Source organism: Erpetoichthys calabaricus, chromosome 8 (assembly GCF_900747795.2).
Source record: "Erpetoichthys calabaricus chromosome 8, fErpCal1.3, whole genome shotgun sequence".
NCBI classification, from domain to species: Eukaryota; Metazoa; Chordata; class Cladistia; order Polypteriformes; family Polypteridae; genus Erpetoichthys; species Erpetoichthys calabaricus.
The window spans coordinates 23,781,562-23,802,466 of NC_041401.2; the positions used below are offsets into that span (position 1 = coordinate 23,781,562).

The following is a 20,905-nucleotide window of genomic DNA, read 5'->3' on the forward strand; positions in this document are numbered from 1 at the left end:
TTTTAAACTGGAAATCACCTTGACTTGCTTCTATTTCCTTGCCCACCAGACTGCATAACCTCATAAATTTAAAAAATCTAAGCCACAAATTACTTCCCTTTACATCCCCTTCAATACTTGATCAGTCATTTTTAGAATTGTTGCTTTGCTGTCAGAATTTATGCTTTTTACTTGCTTTCTAAAATTAGGAATATTTTTTCTATAACTAACAGGTCATCTTCTCTTCTCTGTTTATATCTATAACTATAACATATTCTTTCTGAAGCATTAATAAAGGACAACTGTGATTTTGATTTTATTTCTTGTTTTGGTCTTCAGAAACTCAAGGAAAGAACTGAATGACATAAGATTTGAGTTTATCCCAGGGAGAGGTAAGGTAGATTTAGAAATGCATGTGTATTCTGTAAATGGTATTTTTTGTTTATCTGCCTATTATGAGTATAAATACTATTATATCCACAGCATAAATATAGGCCTGTTTATATTAATTTTAATTCTGCAACAAAATATCATGCAATTCCATATGAACAGCATGAAAATGAGATATTGATATAACTAGAAAATTATGTACTTAATCTTTTTAGAAGAGTGTAAAGATTATACAGCTTTAGATACAGTATGCATAATGGTAGTCATAGTAACACAAATGATGTTAATGAAAAGAAGCTGATTTCCTAAACTGCATACCTATACTTTATGCACTGTTTATGAAAGTCTGTTTATATCTGCCAGTAATGTAGTAAATAAAATAATAGTAGAAACTAGAGATTAATCTTGCTTTACTAAATTAACACACTACGTGTTATTGCCATAGCACAACATGTAGTTTATTTTTCTTTTTTTCACAGTGTCTGCAAAAAATGTTAAAGCATATGAATTTGCATGAATATATTTCTTATATCATGTGTTTGCAAAATGTGTGCCTATTTTTTGGTTCAAGATCCCATGTTACGTTTAGACATGGGTGATGTAACTAAAGACCACACTGCATTTAAGCAGAGTCTGACAAAATCCATACCTCCTGGCATGTTTTTCATCCCATGATCCTGGCCTGACAGGTTACAGCCCATAAGTGAGCACACAAAGAATTAAAACCTTGTTTGTAAGTCATGCCAATTTCTTCTCCAAAGTCTCAAAGGAGAGTGAAGTTTTGTATTAAAACATTACTCTCCCTATCTTAACTACCCTGTCAAGTGCAATTTTAATGTCTCCCTTATGCTGTTTTCTGGAACTTTGTAAATAGCTGCTAAGGGGAGAGGACCCATTTACAGAGACCCATATCTGGAGCAAAGTATACATAGATGAGTGGCTTCAACTTTCATGTCTTGTATCTAAGGTTATGTTAAATCTTCTCTTTTGTATTCAAAGATACTGCTGATGGCGTTTCTCAAGAACTTTTCTCAGCTGGTCTTGTTGATGGACATGATGTAGTTATAGGTAAAATCTAAAATACTTTAATATTGCATGTACTGAAACATAGAAAACGTGTTACTACTAATAATTAGATGCATGTTTTAGGGTACTGCTTGATGATCTCTGTGGGGGAGTGATCAGTTAAATATGTTGCTTTTTTAAGCTCTTGTTACACATTACTGAAATCTCAACTGTTACCATCTGCTAACACTAAATTAATTATTTAAAATATCCTAAGTGACACACACTATGAAATTTATAAGTCTGTTGTAGTTACACTTGTAGCAATCTAAATAATTATGGATCATCAATGCATTTTTTATTGTTTATGACTCTCCAACTTGTATGATTGCCATGGTTAGCAATGCTGCTTTAACACTTTATGAGACCGCTTTCAAATCTTGGTCCAATTATTGTATCTGTGGAGTTTGCATGTTCTCCTCATGTCTATGTAGCCTAAGTAAATTCCTGTGGGCCAAGAGGCTACACAAATTTGTTTTTACTTAACATAACACATTATTGAGAAATTTTATGAAATGACTACTATATTTAACATTTTATTTTTCATTTTACAGTAGCTGCTAACCTGCAGAAGATTGTAGATGAACCTAACACATACAAAGCCCTAACTTTCAAATTGGTGAGTGACCTATACTAGTTTAGCACATTTATGCAGAAATTTGAAGCTCTTTGCCTTTCTTGTATATAGTTAAAACAAATTAACATGATTTACTACCAAATTATGTGATATGTAAAATGATTTAGAATATATTCTGTATAATGTTTGACTAAAATATTTTTTTGTCTAACTTGTTACATGCATTTTATGATTGAATTTCTACTATTTTAATAAAATAGGTCTAATATTTACTGTTAAATGTTCAATTCAGTTGATTCTGTTTAGTGTTGCCTAAGAATGCTGTAATAGGTTCATACATAAAATACAAATTTTAAACTTTAAAACACGCTGTAAAACAAAATAATTTCAAGCAGAATGACTTGATATGATCCTAACAATATATATCAATATATACTGCTATACAGGTATATGTCAATATATATATACTGTCTTTGACATATGTCCAGTTAACAAAGGAGGAGAGGATAACAGAAACTTTAGTCGGGAGCATCCCTGAAGAAAATAAACCTCTGGGTTCTCCAAGGTCAGTTTTAATTCACTGACAAAGTCAAACACTGTCCTTCTTCTGGAAACCTTAGCCAACTGGCTGCCCACCCCCTCCTGGGCATCATATAGTTTAAGCCTATGCTGTGCTGTCTTCAACAGTTTTTCACATGGGCAGCAAAACAACTTGGAAGTGTCACAGAAGGATTCCAAGAAGAGAAACAGAATAGAGCTTGATTAGTAATGGTTCTTAGTTACTGTAATTGTTATATTTTTATATAAATGACTAGCAAACAGAAGCAATAAGAACTGCAGCAGTCAGGCAAGCTGCAGAAAGGTGGTCACCTCCTGACACCTGCGCAGCTCTAAAAAATGAGCAAAGTAGCATTAAAGGCACGTGTAACATCAAGCTACAATCTACTTGATGAGACTAGGCATCACGCTAAAACATTAAAGTTCTTTATAACAGTGTGGCATGACAGCCTTTTAAAACTTTTTTTTGTTAGGTCATTGTAAGCAGCTATTTCCATTTTAACTACAGGTTAGTAGTCGTGGTGCACTGTGCTGTACAGATCAATGTGAGCACACACTGGAGACGCAATTTAATTCCAGGTATAAATGAAACCTAGCTAAATTATATCTAGATACAATCTATATATGAAGTGCACATTAAAAGGGGGTATTTGAGAAAACTAATGGTTATCACAGGCTGTATGTAACATGTTTTGAATGTTGTTTGAATGTTCTGTTTTAAAAAAAAAAACTCTATAAACAGTTGGATCCAGTCCATGGGCCATGAGTTTGACAACCCTGACTTAGACAACTGTTCAACAAAGTAAAATCTGAGAATTTTTTTCTTTCTTTTCCAAAACATTGAAATTTATCATTATTAGCTGTGGACATTTATTAACAATTTGTTTGGTTGGTCCTTTACACATTTTGTATTTCTTTATGTTATTTAGAAACTAATTCCAACATATATGTAGGTTTGAATAATATTCAAAGTGAACTTACAGATAGAGGCATTGTTAAAGGCTTGTGAATGTAAATACAATGGAAGAAAATGTTGGTCTTTTATTTTGATATATGGCACATAAAAATTGACTGAAGTATGAGTAAACTTTGAGCAGTTAAATCAAAGTAACAGAAAATGGTTAAACTCAGACTATGTAAAGGATAACTTTGGTGTTTTTCAATTAAGTTATTTATTCACAAACTTGGTACAGTGGAACCTCTAGATACGAGTTTAATTCGTTCCAGAACTGAGCTTGTATAGCGAATTTCTCGTATCTAGAACAAACTTCCCCATTGAAAATAATGGAAATCCAGTTAATCCGTTCTGCACCCCAAATATATTAACATAAAAATCAATTTTCCTAACAAATAACACTGATAAATTATATATACTGTAGTCTACCTTTAATAAATAACACTGGTAAATAATATAACTGATTATTAAAAGAATCAAAACAGGTGTCCAAAATGCAGTAGAGCATTCAATAAATCTTTAAATAAATAATCCTTAAAACAGTTGTGAAGTGGAGGTTTAAAATACACAAGAATAACAATCCTTTAACACGAGGTTAAAACGTCAAAAGGATGCCGTCTTTAAAAAACAGATGACAATCCCCGGTGCTTCTTCTCTGTTAGCGTCTCACCTGCGGGCTCTGCAACAGGCGAGACACTCTTAATGCAGCTGACCTTCTCTACACCGTCCTGCTTCAGCTGTTTGGCTCGCCTGTTCAGCTCACTGTTCAGCTACACGCGAGCCTGCACTCACTCGCCCGCCCGCCCGCCTGCCTGCGCTCTCTCTCTCTCTCTCTCCTCTCTTTTCTTTTACTTTTTCTCCCCCTTAACCGGCTCGCGCTTCTCTATATATGCGGGGAGGACATGGCAGCTGCAGCCCATCAGCCACAGGAACAATCATGGATGTGGGCAGTTTCCCACCTGTGCACTTAAGTGAGAAACGCAGACACCGCAGATCGCGGCTCGCAACTGCTACCACGCCCCCTTGCTAAGCCGCGAGCTATACCCACAGCCTAGCTCGTGGCTCGTTACGCGAGCCAATGCTCATATTTAGATCTGAATTTTTCGCTCATACTTTCCTCGTATTTTGAATTTCTCGTATACAGAGGTGATCGTATCTCGAGGTTCCACTGTATATGCATTTGCCACAGGAAATGTGTTCTAAAATTAAATTTTTTTGTAAATTTCAAAAGTACATAACCAGTCCTGTCATTTTACAATGAAGTCTATGGGGCACAAGGCTGCCAGCAGAAATTAAAAGCATAAAAAAATTACCGAATGTGTCCTCTTTGAGTTTCAATAAAAGAAAAACATGCATGACACCAAGCATGCCTCGGCCTTCACAAAACACTGACCTCAATCCAATTAAAAATGTGTGGGCAGAACTGAAAAAGCATGTTATAGCAAGGAGTCCTACGGACCTGTCCCAGTTACACCTGTTCTGTCTGGAGGAATAAAATTTCAGCAACTTATTGCAAGAAGCTTGTATAAGGCGACATAAAACATTTGGCTCAAGTTAAACAATTTAAAGGCAGTTCTACCAAATATTAACAAAGTGTATGTAAACTTGTGACCCACTAGAATTATGATATAGTCAATAAAAAGTGAAATACTATGTCTGTGAACATTGTTGGAAAAAAATGCTTTTGCCCTACACAATGTAGACATCTTAAACAATGTGCCAAATTTATAGTTTGTTAGTATAAAATCTGTGGATAACAAAGTGAAACTGTATACTGTATCTTTTAAGAGAGTTGAGGAAAGAAATGTTTGTAGCAAAAGCTGTACTGTTCATTTTTCTAGTCAGTGTTAGAATCGTACTTGCCACCAATTAACCTCAAACAAAATCAATCACTAACTGAATAAGAATAGAATGCTACACCATCACTGTAGACTTGAAAATTACTTTTATCTATCCTCCTTGAGAATCACGGTTTCCTATGTTCAAAAGTATAACCTTTACTGTATATAGGTCTCAAATATTCTTCAGGTTTGAAAATTGAACTTTTGTGTACATGACAGTAAGAGAAAAGTCAGTAGAATGGACCTGTCTATTAGTTAGGCTTTGAAACGTAGAACCATTTCTCATTTCACATTTTAAAAAGTACTGCACAATGGTTGTTACCTTTTTGTTTATGTTGTGTGGTCCTTTGTACCCCACCCTTATATCAACACAGTGCAGAATATTTTGATATGTTTGACAAATGTTCTAAGGTTTTTCAACCATTAAGATGCATCTTCCAGCTTAAAATGATATGCACATGCGCCAAAAATACAGTTCATTCTTCAGAACAAGTAGGAACTGGCATATAGATATGATAGTGTTTTATCGATCCCCAAAGGGAGAAAGCAGTATATGGCAAATAAGCAAGATCTTCAACAAAAACAGAATGTTTAGACCTTGCAAAAAAAATAACCTTTGAAGTTGTGAAGTAGGTATGCAAATTATATAATTTCACAATTGATCGTTGCCTCTCCTTGTTTAATAAAAAAAAAAAAAAATTCGGAAGAGACACCATGTTTAATAAAGCCAAAATCTATGTATTGATTTGCCCAAACAAGGTCTTGTGCACATATGAATTTAAGAGCGCATAAAAAAAATATGCCACAAACTTTCTATTTACAGTACTGAAAAGTGCATTATGCATTTTTTTAGAATTGGGAGCATATCAACATGATCGGCCTAATGACTGTTAAACTTGCAGTCAAAATCATTTGCTCTTATAGGACTGAAGTTCCAGATATACTCACAGTGAGGATGCATTTTAAATCTTTAACTGTTCGTAGCAGGGTATTAGCAGAATATCAGGGTCTACTGTGGGTGCTTTTGTCATAGTGCCTGGGTCAAGACTATTTATTAGCTGCTGAAAGCACTTTCTGTCAACCACATTGATTGGACGTCTTTTTCTTTAATTTTACACATCCTCTTTTCTGCATTCTTCACCATTTTTCCTTGCTAATGCAGCCAATGAAGTAGCCACTAAAGCATGCTTGTTCTGTATGTGGATACACACTTTAGGTATGTTGCTTCTGTAGTGAAGTACAGTATTACACAGAGTGCAATGCACTTCATCACCCTTTCATTCAAAATGTTTATAAGATGAGCTGCATTCAGCACACTTTCTTTCACTGAAGGCATCTGTTATTTTTCTAGTTGTATAACAATTTGATGTGTAGCTAAACACATAAACTACCACAAATTTTTGACATACTGTAACATAAAAATAAATAATTTATTGGCAGACAGTTGCATTTATTCCCACTTTATATGTTAGCATTTTTTTTTTTAAGAAAACTTTCCAAGGTTATACATGGAGCATTATGCTTAACACTGTTACTTGGCCCCAAATTCTGCCTGTTTGCTGTGCCTGTGTATAAGAGAGTGCTAGATCTCACTACAATAAATACAGTGCATCCGGAAAGTATTCACAGCGCATCACTTTTTTCACATTTTGTTATGTTACAGGTGGCGCAGTGGGTAGCGCTGCTGCCTCGCAGTTGGGAGATCTGGGGACCTGGGTTTGATTCCTGGGTCCTCCCTGCGTGGAGTTTGCATGTTCTCCCCGTGTCTGCGTGGGTTTCCTCCGGGGGCTCCGGTTTCCTCCCACAGTCCAAAGACATGCAGGTTAGGTGGATTGGCGATTCTAAATTGGCCCTAGTGTGTGCTTGGTGTGTGGGTGTGTTTGTGTGTGTCCTGTGGTGGGTTGGCACCCTGCCCAGGATTGTTTCCTGCCTTGTGCCCTGTGTTGGCTGGGATTGGCTCCAGCAGACCCCCGTGACCCTGTGTTCGGATTCAGCGGGTTAGAAAATGGATGGATGGATGGATGTTATGTTACAGCCTTATTCCAAAATGGATTAAATTCATTTTTTTCCTCAGAATTCTGCACACAACACCCCATAATGACAATGTGAAAAAAGTTTACTTGAGGTTTTTGCAAATTTATTAAAAATAAAAAAACTGTGAAATACATGTACATAAGTATTCACAACCTTTGCTCAATACTTTGTCGATGCACCTCTGACAGCAATTACAGCCTCAAGTCTTTTTGAATATGATGTCACAAGCTTGGCACACCTATCCTTGGCCAGTTTTGCCCATTCCTCTTTGCAGCACCTTTCAAGCTCCATCAGGTTGGATGGGAAGCGTCGGTGCACAGCCATTTTAAGATCTCTCCAGAGATGTTCAATCGGATTCAAGTCTGGGCTCTGGCTGGGCCACTCAAGGACATTCATAGAGTTGTCCTGAAGCCACTCCTTTGATATCTTGGCTGTGTGCTTTGAGTCGTTGTCCTGCTAAAAGATAAACCGTCGCCCCAGTCTGAGGTCAAGAGCGCTCTGGAGCAGGTTTTCATCCAAGATGTCTCTGTACATTGCTGCAGTCATCTTTCCCATTATCCTGACTAGTCTCCCAGTTCCTGCCGCTGAAAAACATCCCCACAGCATGATGCTGCCACCACCATGCTTCACTGTAGGGATGGTGCCAGGTTTCCTCCAAACGTGACGCCTGGCATTCACACCAAAGAGCTCAATCTTTGTCTCATCAGACCAGAGAATTTTCTTTCTCATGGTCTGAGAATCCTTCAGGTGCCTTTTGGCAAACTCCAGGTGGGCTGCCATGTGCCTTTTACTAAGGAGTGGCTTCCGTCTGGCCGCTCTACCATACAGGCCTGATTGGTGGATTGCTGCACAGATGGTTGTCCTTCTGGAAGGTTATCCTCTCTCCACAGAGGACTTCTGGAGCTCTGACAGAGTGACCATCGGGTTCTTGGTCACCTCCCTGACTAAGGCCCTTCTCCCCCGATCGTTCAGTTTAGATGGCCGGCCAGCTCTAGGAAGAGTCCTAGTGGTTTCGAACTTCTTCCACTTACGGATGATGAAGGCCACTGTGTCATTGGGACCTTCAAAGCAGCAGAAATTTTTCTGTAACCTTCCCCAGATTTGTGCCTCGAGACAATTCCTTTGACTTCATGCTTGGCTTGTGCTCTGACATGAACTGTCAACTGTGGGACCTTATATAGACAGGTGTGTGCCTTTCCAAATCATGTCCAGTCAACTGAATTTACCACAGGTGGACTCCAATTAAGGTGCAGAAACATCTCAAGGATGATCAGGGGAAACAGGATGCACCTGAGCTCAATTTCGAGCTTCATGGCAAAGGCTGTGAATACTTACGTACATGTCATTTCTCAGTTTTTTTATTTTTAATAAATTTCAAAAATCTTAAGTAAACTTTTTTCACGTTGTCATTATGGGGTGTTGTGTGTAGAATTCTGAGGGAAAAAATGAATTTAATCCATTTTGGAATAAGGCTGTAACATAACAAAATGTGGAAAAAGTGATGCGCTGTGAATACTTTCTGGATGCACTGTAACCATGCTGTTCCTGGGTCAAGTTGAATTAAGCTGGTTTTGCATTTCATTTTTGGGGTGCAAGACAGCGGCTGACACGTCCTTGTGGTACATGGCTTGAAACCGTTCATGCACTGATTTCATAATTAGTTATCAAACTTTCGCAAAACATTGCAAAAAGGTGAATTGAAGTTTTTTTTGCCAGTGTTTACATAATAATGGAATACTTACTTGCATGTCTTCCAGACTAGTGATAATAATACAATACCAGTAATGGAGAAAAATGGAAGTTCACTATCTATGAAAATGTAAAAGCAATGCATTTTTAATACAAGTTGTATTTGGTTTTATGCAAAATGCATGGCACTTGTATCTTTTTTTGTGCTATCAATGGAAATACATCTTCATAGAAGATGGAAAACACTACTTTTTTCTGTGACTTTTATACTACAAAACTAAATATTTTTAGCTATTATGTTCAATGTATATTTAAACATAAGTACATAGTGAGAAAATTATCACCTAATTGAAATAAATTTTATTCAGATATTTCATTTTATTTACTTGGCCTGATGATACATAAACTAACATTGCCACATCAAAGCAGTTTTGTCCCCATTTCAAATCTGGGCTTTTTATATGTAATTTATATTCTTCACATATAATAGGATTTGTGCCTTTGCCACTTAGACAGGGATCTCATTGTTCTAAGGCAAAAGCCCAAATAACCTGTTGATAAAGAGACTACTTTTACTTAGACGGATAATAGGCATTTTTTTTCCACTGTACCAAGGGGGCAAGATGGAAATTTGCTTTACACAAGACATTAATATGACCAGTACTTTGGAAGATCTTTTAATATCATCACTCCATAAAAGCCTCACAGTTTTTGATTATGCATAATACACAAATGTCTTCTTGCAACCACAGGATTAAATATGTGGCCGTTTTCATCTGAAATTTAATAAATGCAAACCACATTGGGAGTGCAAGAAAGATGGAGCTAATGGCAATAAATAGAACAGAATTGCTGCAGGTCAATCAGCTGTTAATAGAAGAGCTGGAAAAACACTAAGGCTTTTAGAAATCCAAGATATTGTAATTCCTTTCAAAATGGGAAAAGTAGAAGTTTAAAAAATACTGTCTGTTAATAGTTAATGTACCATGCATTGCTGAAAGTTGCTTAGCTCTGCTTCTTCTTGCCTCATTTCCACTTTTCACTCTATATGAAGTGCCCCAACACCTAAACTATGCCAGAATAGTACACAAGTTCCAAATTACCCTGCTACTTTTGAACACCCCACAAAGCAGATTTCATTCTTTTCCAGTTGAGTGAAGAGGCCACCATGGGGTGAAGATGGCTCACCTAAAAATGCTATCTGTTGTCTCATTGTCAGTTTTCTTAATGAGGTGAAAGTTTTAGTGATGGGGCACTGTGAATTCTTAACATGGTGTCATCCAGCATAACTACTCCAGTGACATGAATGTTCTGAGGGTTGACTTCAAAGTGTTGCCTCAGTCAAGGATGTGGTTGACCACTAATGAAATTGCCAGTACCAACAGCAAGCTCATAAAGATCACAGCAATCTAATATTAGCACAAGAACTGACCAGTAAGGAAGGAAACAATAGGCTGGCCTTTCTCTGTCAGCTCAAATGTTAATATTCAATACTTTATGCTGATTTTAGCAAGTACCTAATGTCTTCCTCTAATTTTTTTAAACTTTAAGTCGTTATATGAGCAATTTCTGCAGCTCTTCCCTTCTGACCATTATGAACTCTTCCTTCTTGTTCTTTATTCTTCTTCTAAATACAATCTGCATTTCTTCCTGGAATTTAAAGTGCTTTTATTTTTTAACAAAACCACCTTATCAGTTCCACCAACACATCCGATAGTCGATTATGTTACAGCTATAAATGAGAGAGAGCTGTCCTGATTATCTTAATCGGTTCTTTAACACTAGAATTACCAAAGCCTATGAAAAAACTTGTAAACCCGGCCCACCTTAAATCCCTTCGCACCTCTCCGTCAACGTTTTTTGTTTTGTAAATGTGTCTATCAGTAAAACTCTCTATGCTAGTGTTTAGATCTGGATGGTGTAAGTCCCCAAAAAAGAATTCTGACTGCATTCTCGTACCATTGCTTGCGAGCAGAAGTGTCAACATGCACTTTTCGTGACATTACACTTGTAGATTTGAGCATACCTGTGTTGATCAACAACAGGAAGCTCTGCAGGCTACTTATGACTTTACGATGTAAGAAAATAAGTAAATAAATCAAGGTAAATAGGTAAATAACATTCGATCTGGCTTTTATATACAATGTACAGAGAAGGCAAAAGTGTCACGTACATTCTTTCTCCGATGTAGAACCCTCAGTCCTCATCTGAGTTCACCTCTGTTATAGCACATCTTTATTTGAAAACAGCAGTGTCAGATCGGGGGAAGTGTGAACGTGACTGAGAGAATAAAACTGAATTAAAAAAAAATGCTAACCTTTACAAGTACCATAAATTTACACCAGCTGTTACAGACTCAAATCAAATGTATGTTTTTATTCTATAATAGTAAGAATAAGAGCAGCTCACCTCTCAAAATGGAGCCATCTGTGATTGAACCGGGGACCTTTTGATTACCAGTCAGCAGTTCTTACTGCTGCGCCACCAAAGCGGTTGTATTAAGGGCATGTCAATGTCGCACCCTAACGCGGGTTCTTTTTCTGCAGGTATATTCTTGAATAAAAGCACACTTGTTTTGTTATACTTGTACCTTTTGTGAAAGTGTTTATTTGATATTTGGACTTCAGGCTTCACACATTATGCACTTCATGTCTACATTTTGTCAATTATTACTAAAACATGAAAAACGTTTCTGTTTTAACGATGTGTTTATTTAGATTGTTATAGACACGGAACACACATGAAATGCATGTATTCCCTATAACAATCTATGATTTACCCTATACAACTCGTAAGCAAATGACACACATGTAAACAAACTTGAGCTGAGAGAACTTTCCGCCTTTTCTGCGGTGGTAGGAGGATGGGATAGCAGGCTGCTTGTGCTTACTGACATATTTACAACACAAAAGAAGCTGACCGAGAGGTGTGAACGGAATTAAGGCTGGCCAGGATTACAAGTTTTTTCGTAGGCTTCAGTAAATCTAGTGTTAAGCCTCTTTAAACATATGACTGACCATGTGATAATATATGCATACTTCTTACAACCAACCACAGAAAAAAACATTTTCCTTGGCATCTACTAAAAATGAGTAAAAAAAAATAATCCCAAATAGATTTTTCCTAGAATTTGTGCAAATTTAATAAAATATTCAGTTTTAAAAATAATCTAAAAATCTATGTATTCTCTTACTATAGCATCTATATTGGTAGTGCTGCTGCTTTACAGTAAGGAGATTGTGAGTTTGCTTGCTGTGTCCTCCCTGCGTAGAAAACGCTTTGAGTAGTGAGAAAACCACTACACAAATGTAATGAAATATTTTTATTACTTTGGATGTATGAAACCAGCCAGTAGTTGAGTTGCAAGCAGCTTTTTTTTGTTGTTCCTCAAAAAAACATATATCCTGCTGCCAATTACTTTTGAAATTTGAGCTACCATTCATAATTTGACTCGTGAAAACAGAACAACATAAACACATAAACAGAACAACATAAAACAGTTACAACATTAAAAAATATTTTCCAAAATAACCTACTGTAAATTTGAAATGCATGTTCATATATCAACAAGGTGACACTTCATTTTCTTGACTTTATGAAGAGCTAGCTTAATGTAAGGACCAACATGCTGCAGTAAGTATTTTTAAAAATCGTTAAAAGATTTTTATATATAGCAGGTTCTTGCTTTTTGGGTGCACTTCAAATTTAAATCAAACCATGAAAAAGATTGAAAACTGCTATGCTCCTTTCATATGGCTGTCAGTTTGCAGTACCAAATCAACAACCACAATTGATGTCCACCACTTTGTTACTTGTTAAATATTTCAAAGAGATGTATACGTTTTAAAATATGAAATAAATACTGCTTACTCTTTTATTTACTGTGCAACATTACTTTTTTCCAGTTTCTGATCGGGGTAGTAAAAATAACCTGAAGACTCACAAGAGTCTTTTATCTGCACTTTGAATGATCCGGTGAGGAGTGCAGGATAAATTTGATCAAATTTCCTTCAGAGACTGCATATCTTTGTACTTTTAGCTGAGATGGACAAAGCTGTGGACCACGTGGAATTACTGTACACCAGCAAAATGCTCTTGACCTGTTATCTTTACCTGAGAGATTTCCAATGAGCCGTCACCATAGTTACCTCAGCTATCCTGCTATGAGGACTGCCTGCCTGTGGATGATTCAGTTTTTTATTTTGTCTGTTTACAGTTCAACTCATTAATTGGTACTGTTTTCTATTTGAATCTTCATGGGTTTTTTGTTTCCTTAAAGACAGACTATCTTCTAATGTTCTGGTTTCTTTTAATGATGCATCAGAGTTAAAGGGGTTACATAAACTGTAGGTCACAAAAAGGGAACAATAGAACTTAGACTTGTTAGAAAGTGAGGAAGCCCATGCAGGCACAAGGACATGTGTGGCTATGTAAATTTTCTTTTGCTTGTTTCAGTGTTCTCCTTTTTTAAACCACAGATAAATTTGAGCTAGCATTTTGATCTACATTAGTATGTTAAAATGTGTTATATAAATAAATTTTGTTATTGATTATAGTATCATGGAATGTTAGAGCCTTAAACAGTCAGAAAAGATCTAATGTCAGTGTTTGTTTTGTAGTTCTGATGGTACTTTCTGTTACCTCTTGTCCAAGCTTGAAGGTAGAAAATTTGGATTTATTGCTGTCCTCACTCAAGTGCTTTGTCTTGGGAACAAACCAGAGTATTAAATTTCATGATTAAAAATTTGCTACTGTATTGCCAGATGCCATTGTTGTCCTTGATGTAATCTTGGATAAATCTTTCTTTCCTGGGGTGTTGGGTCTCCTTTAATTATGTAAATTAGTTGATGATCTTTAACCAGTCTACTCATTTTGTTTAATAAGCTAATTTGTCACATAATAATCCTTTTTATCCTCCCCAATGAAAGTCTCATCACATAGTTGACACTTTTGTTTCTTGTTCCCTTGCTCCTTTTGATTCCTTTCCTCCTACCATTATGACACAAGTTTGGTATAAAGATTATTTTTACCCTCTGTTGTTCTTGGGGCATCAGAATGGAATTCAGAATCACTTTAGTACAGAGCTCCAATCTATATATCAAGTTTGAAGAACTTATTTCTATCAACAACAACAACATTTATTTATATAGCACATTTTCATACAATAATGAAGAAAAGAAAAATAAAAGACAAAGTAAGAATTAAAATAAGACAACATTAATTAACATAGAATTCGAGTAATGTCCGATGGCCAGGGAGGACAGAAAAAACAAAAAAAAAACTCCAGATGGCTGGAGAAAAAAAAAATCTGCAGGGGTTCCAGACCATGAGACCGCCCAGTCCCCTCTGTGCATTCTACCTCACATAAATGAAACAGTCCTCTTTGTATTTAGGGTTCTCACGGACTTCTGGCAGACTTCTGGCTTTTAATCCATCAATGTTGGAACATCATGATGCTTTGAGTAGATGGTGGTGGCGCAGGCCGCCACCACAAAGAAACCGGAAAAAGAAACCGAAGAGAGAGTAGGGATTAGAACATATTTTAGAGCCACCATGAATAGTTATTATAATGAATTGAATATACAGAGTATCGGGATTAAAATAAAGTGAAATTATGAGAAGACCATGTTAAAATGTGTTTTCAGCAGTTTTTTTAAAGTGCTCCACTGTATTAGCCTGGCAATTTCCTATTGGCAGGCTATTCCAGATTTTAGGTGCATAACAGCAGAAGGCCGCCTCACCACTTCTTTTAAGTTTAGCTCTTGGAATTCTAAGGAGACACTCATTTGAGGATCCAAGGTTACGATTTGGAGTATAGGGTGTCAGACATTCCAATATATAAGATGGAGCAAGATTATTCAAGGCTTTATAAACCATAAGCAGAATTTTAAAGTCAATTCTGAATGACACAGGTAACCAGTGTAGTGACATCAAAACTGGAGAAATGTGCTCAGATTTTCTTTTCCTAGTTAGGATTCTAGCAGCTTCATTCTGCACTAGTTTGCAAACGATTTATGTCTTTTTTGGGTAGACAGTACAGTAATCTAGTCGACTGAAAACAAAAGCGTGAACTAATTTCTCAGCATCTTTCAATGATATAAGAGGTCTAACTTTTGCTATGTTTCTTAAGTGAAAAAATACTGTCTTAGTGGTCTGATGAATATGCAATTTAAAATTCAGGTTACAATCAACAGTTACCCCTAAGTTTTTTACCTCCGTCTTGACTTTTAATACTAATGCATCGAGTTTATTTCTGATAACCTCATTGTATCCATTTTTGCCAATCACTAAAATTTCAGTTTTCTCTTTATTTAGCTTGAGAAAATTACTATTCATCCATTCAGAAATACAAGTAAGACATTGTGTTAGTGAATCAAAAGAATCGGCGTCATCAGATGCTATTGATAAATACAGCTGTCTGTCATCAGCATAGCTGTGGTAACTCACATTGTGCCCTGAGATAATCTGACCTAACGGAAGCATGTAGATTGAGAAGAGCAGCGGACCCAGGATAGAGCCTTGTGGAACACCATATAGGATATCATGTGTCTTTGAGTTGTAATTACCACAACTAACAAAGAATTTTCTCCCTGCCAGGTAGGATTCAAATCAATTTAAGGCACTGCCAGAGATGCCCACCCATTGACTAAGGCGATTTCTAAGAATATTGTGATCAATGGTGTCAAATGCGGCACTCAGATCTAGGAGGATGAGAACAGATAAACGGCCTTTGTCTGCATTTACCCGCAAGTCATTTATTACTTTAATGAGTGCAGTTTCTGTGCTGTGATTTGTTCTAAAACCTGACTGAAATTTATCAAGAATAACATGTTTATTGAGGTGGTCATTTAACTGCATAATGACTGCCTCCTCTAGAATTTTACTTAAGAAAGGCAGGTTAGAGATGGTCTAATGAATAATGTAGGGGTTTAACTACAGCACTCTTAAGATAGTCTGGGAAGACCCCCGTATCTAAAGACAAATTTACTACGTCAAGAATATTATCAATTAGCACGCCTGATACTTCTTTGAAAAAACTTGTTGGTATTGGGTCAAGGATGCAGGTGGAGGGTTTCAGTTGAGAAATTATTCTATGTAAATCAGGTAAATCTATCCTGGTGAAAGAATTTAATTTGTTTATAACGGAATACTGGGGCTTAGGAGAATCCGCAGTGTTGGGGAGATATACTGTGTTGTTTCAAATGTTATTTTTTTTGATTGAAAAATACAGCAATACACAGGTTTTACTGGAAGTATTTTGGAGGCATTCCTTTGCGTTACCTGGGTTTACTAGACGATCAATCATTGAGAATAAGACTCTAGGATTACTAACATTGTTATTTATAATCTTAGAGAAATAGCAGTGCCTCTCAAGACGGACTGTGTTATTGTATTCTGTTATTTTAACCTTCAGTGTTTCATGGTGGATAGTTAGTTTAGTTTTCCTCCATTTACGCTCCGCTCTACAGCATGTTCTCTTTAAATCAGACACTCTTTGGGTCTTCCATGGTATAACAATGCTAGAAGATTTTTTAACTGTCTTTTCAGGTGCAACTTATGTCAACAGCAGCTCTCACTTTAGTATTAAATCTTTCCACCTTACTATTTACATTATCTTCGCTATTATAGTTGGCACTATAAACGGACTGATTGCTTAGAATGTTTGTAAGTTTTAAAGCTGCTGATGAGTCAAAGAAGCGTTTTTTTAACAATATACTTCTCATGAATGTTTTCTATCATTATTTCTATATTAAATAGTAGAAGAAAGTGGTCTGATAGACCAGTATCAATGACCTGCTTTACATCAACTTTTAGTCCTTGTGGTAATTACTAAGTCTAACGTATGACCTGCTTTATGTGTAGGCTGATTAACAAGCTGTTTCAAATCAAAAGAGTCCAGGAGGTTCATGAATTCTTTTACTTTTTGGTCACACTGATTATCGATATGAAAGTTAAAGTCGCCGACTATTAAGAGTCTGTCATAGTTCATAATTAAAATTGACATTAAGTCTGAGAATTCCTCAAAGAAAGACGCATTAAATTTAGGAGGTCTATACACGGATAATACTAGAATGTGAGAATCTCCATGAATAACAACGGTGAGGTACTCAAAGGACCTGAATTTACCAAAACTGACATCTTTACACTTTAACCGGCTTGAGTAAATGTTTGCCAAGCCGCTGCCTCTTTTCCTTGGCGATCCACACGAGTAAAACTGTAATCTGGAGGCGCAGATTCCATTAGAACAGCCGCGCCATCTGAGCTAAGCCACGTTTCACTTGCAAGTGCAATAAAATCAATTTTTCTATCACTAGTAAGAGCGTTGATAAAAAACGTCTTGTTAGTTAAAGCTCTAACATTTAATAGTGCCATATTTAATGTTTTGGAGGGGCAGAGCTGAATTCTATGTGCGTTATTGGTATTTGGAACAGAAATTAAGTTATTTTTGTTAGCGCCGCTCTGTGTGTATTTTTTATTTAATCTATAATCTGTTTTTATGGTTTTAATACATTGTTCATCTAAAGTAGTAATTGTAATTAAATTATTGGTGTTTATGCCGCACTGCCTAGATTTTCTACATGCATTGAGAATGGTTATTAGAGTATTAATGTTGTGCACTTTTATGGAAGACTTTGTTAAGCAATTATCATGTCCTAGCAAAGCAGTAGCATTATGGAAGGGGTTACGAGTAGAAATAGATAGTCAAGAGAGACGAATTACCTTAGCAATGTTTTCAGAGAGGACCCGGGTGCCGAATCTATTCGGATGCAGGCCATCCCACTTGAAGAAACGTGGCCTTTCCCAGAAGAGGTCCCAGTTGTCGATGAACCCGATGTCTTGATTCTCGCAGAAGCCTTTCAGCCAGTTGTTTAATCCCAGCAGACGACTATAGTATTCATTTGATCGTCTGACGAGAGATAGTGGACGCGAAATGAAGATCCTTGCTGATGGGGTCCTCTCCTTCATGTCTTTAATTAGTGCTGCAAGGTCAGCCTTGAGAATCTCTGACTGTCGGTGCCTTACGTTGTTTACGCCGGCGTGTAATACAATGGATCCCATTGCCCTGTTCTTGTGCTTCTCGTAGATTGTCGGCGCACATCTCATCACATCTCGGATATGAGCACCGGGAAAACAAGAAACAAAAGATTTCCGATTAGGGCATGTGATATTGAGGTTTCTTACAATCGAATCACCTACCACGATTACATCACCCGGGGTTGAAGGCAAACTGGGGATGCAGAGAGGGTTGAACCGGTTCTGGGTCGAGATGCTCGCCTGTACCAATGGAGGTGTTCTAGCCTTGAACCCCCGCCTGCATAGCTGAAACACGCTGAGGTCTTCATTGGTGTCGTCGTCGCTCCTACGAGGCGCGGGGGTGAAGCTTACTTGTCCTTGGAAGTGAGCGGCACAACGCGGGGTTGATGTTACGTCGATTTCAGATGGCGAGGATGGTTTATCCAGCAGCCGAGACTTCAAATCCCTAAGGTACCTTCGTCTGGACAGGAGTTTCTGAATCTGTTTGTCGAGTGCCTGGAGTTCTTCTATGACGACGGCAACGCGATTCAGTGCTGGGTTAAATTAAGACCCTGCTTTGTACTGGATATCTTTTAAAGCTTTCCTTCATGATGCTTCTGTTGCTTTTGCCAGTTGCTTGCTCTGCTGCTTTTTAAAATCTTTGCCCTCCTGGATCTCTCAAAGTCAGAAGCTTATGCTATGGATACTCCTCTTCCCCTTGTTGAGTTCAAAGGGGCTGTAGACTCCATGAGATTTGGGAAGATTCTGGGGCCCTATTCTCTACCTCAAAAGCTTCTGTTAGCCTTCTGGAACCAGCTCTCGGCCCTTATTTTCCATATCCTTAATTAGGTTATTTCTACTTTCTTCCTTAACCCCTTATTTAACTTGGCTTTGATTGTCCTAGTGCTGCAACAAACTCCTCTCTATCAACATGGTTCACATTCTACTCCTACACCTGTCCAGTTCTTCTATATAATACCAACACCTCCTTTTTGTGTTTTTCAAGGAGCCAAGGAGGGCTGTCCTATCTCCCCAATTCTCTTTATTCTCTCATTATAGCCTATTTCAGTTGCACTTTCTTGTTCAGACCATACCCCACCCTCCAATATTGTTTATAAATATTCCTCAAAAAGTTTCCTTGTGTGCTAATGACATATTACTTTTTTTTTTTCTTTTTTTTTAGCAACACCCCTACTGGGTTTTCCCCATGTTGTCAACCCATTTAACTTATATGAAGCACTTCCTGACTACAAGGTTAAACATTCTCAATCAGCTTTCCTCCTGTTTTGCTCTTGTCATTTTTCTTAATTTCTTTTTTCCTTGGAGAAGGTCTTTCAGATACCATGGTTAGACAGTTACTGTTTGCCATAGCCCAGGAGTTCACAGCCACCCTGTCTCTCCTGTTATTGGTCCCATTATTGTGTATGCCTTTCAGACATGTTTGGGTAGTGAAAATTTGAGGGTCCTGCTCAGAGATGACACTCACTTGTTCCATAACTCTGCACTGAACGTTGGAGGGCACCTCATCTCCTCCTTTTCCTGCTGGTTTCAGTCAGGCATCTCTCACTAATTAGAGACATTTTTTATGAGTGGGGGCATTAAAAAACAATGTTCTGTATCTCTCGGGTTCAGGCACCTTCCCTGTTGCACCTCCTACTTTTTCTATCTGGAGCCAAGATCTGTTCTCAGAGCATAAGCCTAAAGCTATGTCTGGTTTCTTCCTTCCTCCGCTAACATTCATTTAAACACCTTACAATCATATATAATTCCCTGACAGGTCCTTTTCCCCAGTCCCTGCATGTATAAAAAAATCGAACATTTAAAAATTTTAAAAGTTGACACAAAAATCGTAATAACCAGCATGGTTAATTTAAATTTGTCCATACAATGCAACCTATTCATATTACTTTTATACTAAAATAATGTTGATATTATTATTAATGTTCATCGCTAATGTATACAGTTAGTGTAATCCTTTTGTATTAGATTTCTAAATTATGGTACCATCATGCACAGTGTTATGGCTCCATTTGGCTATATGACATATTGGCCGTATTTCTGTGACAAAATATAGAGGTCATTGCCACTGTGGCTGTGTGGGTCTCTGGCACGCATACTTTAACTGGCGTACAGAGAGAGCACAAACGAATATTTCCATTATGGTAGCACTAAACCACTGGATTGTGCCACTAGTGGATTGCAGATTGCCATCATTGGTTTGCAAATGAATCATAGTAGGTTGCCTAAGCCAATGTTTCTCAACCACTGGGTTGTGACTCAAGTTGCTTTTTAATTGGGTTGTGATGAATCAGCAAAGTGATTGGCAACGTGTGTTTCCATGTTTAAAAGTGACCTTGTTTCACCTAGGGTGACCCCTGTCCATGTTTGTTTCACCAAGGGGGTGGTTTGCAGTTGCTGCTAGTGTGTCATCAATGACAAATCTGAGGTGCATGATCATAAACTTTGAGAAAACACTGTTGTAAAGGTGATGTGGGTCAAATACATAAAAATTAGCCATGTAGAACAGTACTGATCAAAACAAATCTGTGAAGACCCTGTGAAGAAATAATAAAGAAAGATTAGTACTACAGCTGTTTCTGGCAATTTCTGTATGGTTCTAGATCAGGGGTCTCCAACCTATTGAATTAAAACATGAATGCTGTCAAAACAAAACAATGCAATTCCAAATACACAGATATTCCTTATTCATTTGTTATTTTGTTTCATGTCACTGTTTTACTTTATTCACATGTCCAGTTGCATGTGTGATGTGTTTTTTAGTTTGTCAGATGACTGGCACTG

At 37.2% G+C, this 20,905-nt stretch overlaps 1 protein-coding gene across 2 annotated transcripts in view; it reads left to right on the plus strand.

The window, feature by feature from the left end:
* stk39 (serine threonine kinase 39) overlaps window positions 1–20,905 on the plus strand; it is a 134,836-nt gene that overhangs the window by 108,270 nt on the left and 5,661 nt on the right. For both annotated transcript variants that reach the window (XM_028806362.2, XM_028806363.2), the window contains 3 exons: window positions 319–371; window positions 1,369–1,437; window positions 1,989–2,053. In XM_028806362.2, the coding sequence (XP_028662195.1) occupies window positions 319–371; window positions 1,369–1,437; window positions 1,989–2,053 (187 nt within the window). The remainder of the gene's footprint in view (window positions 1–318; window positions 372–1,368; window positions 1,438–1,988; window positions 2,054–20,905) is intronic.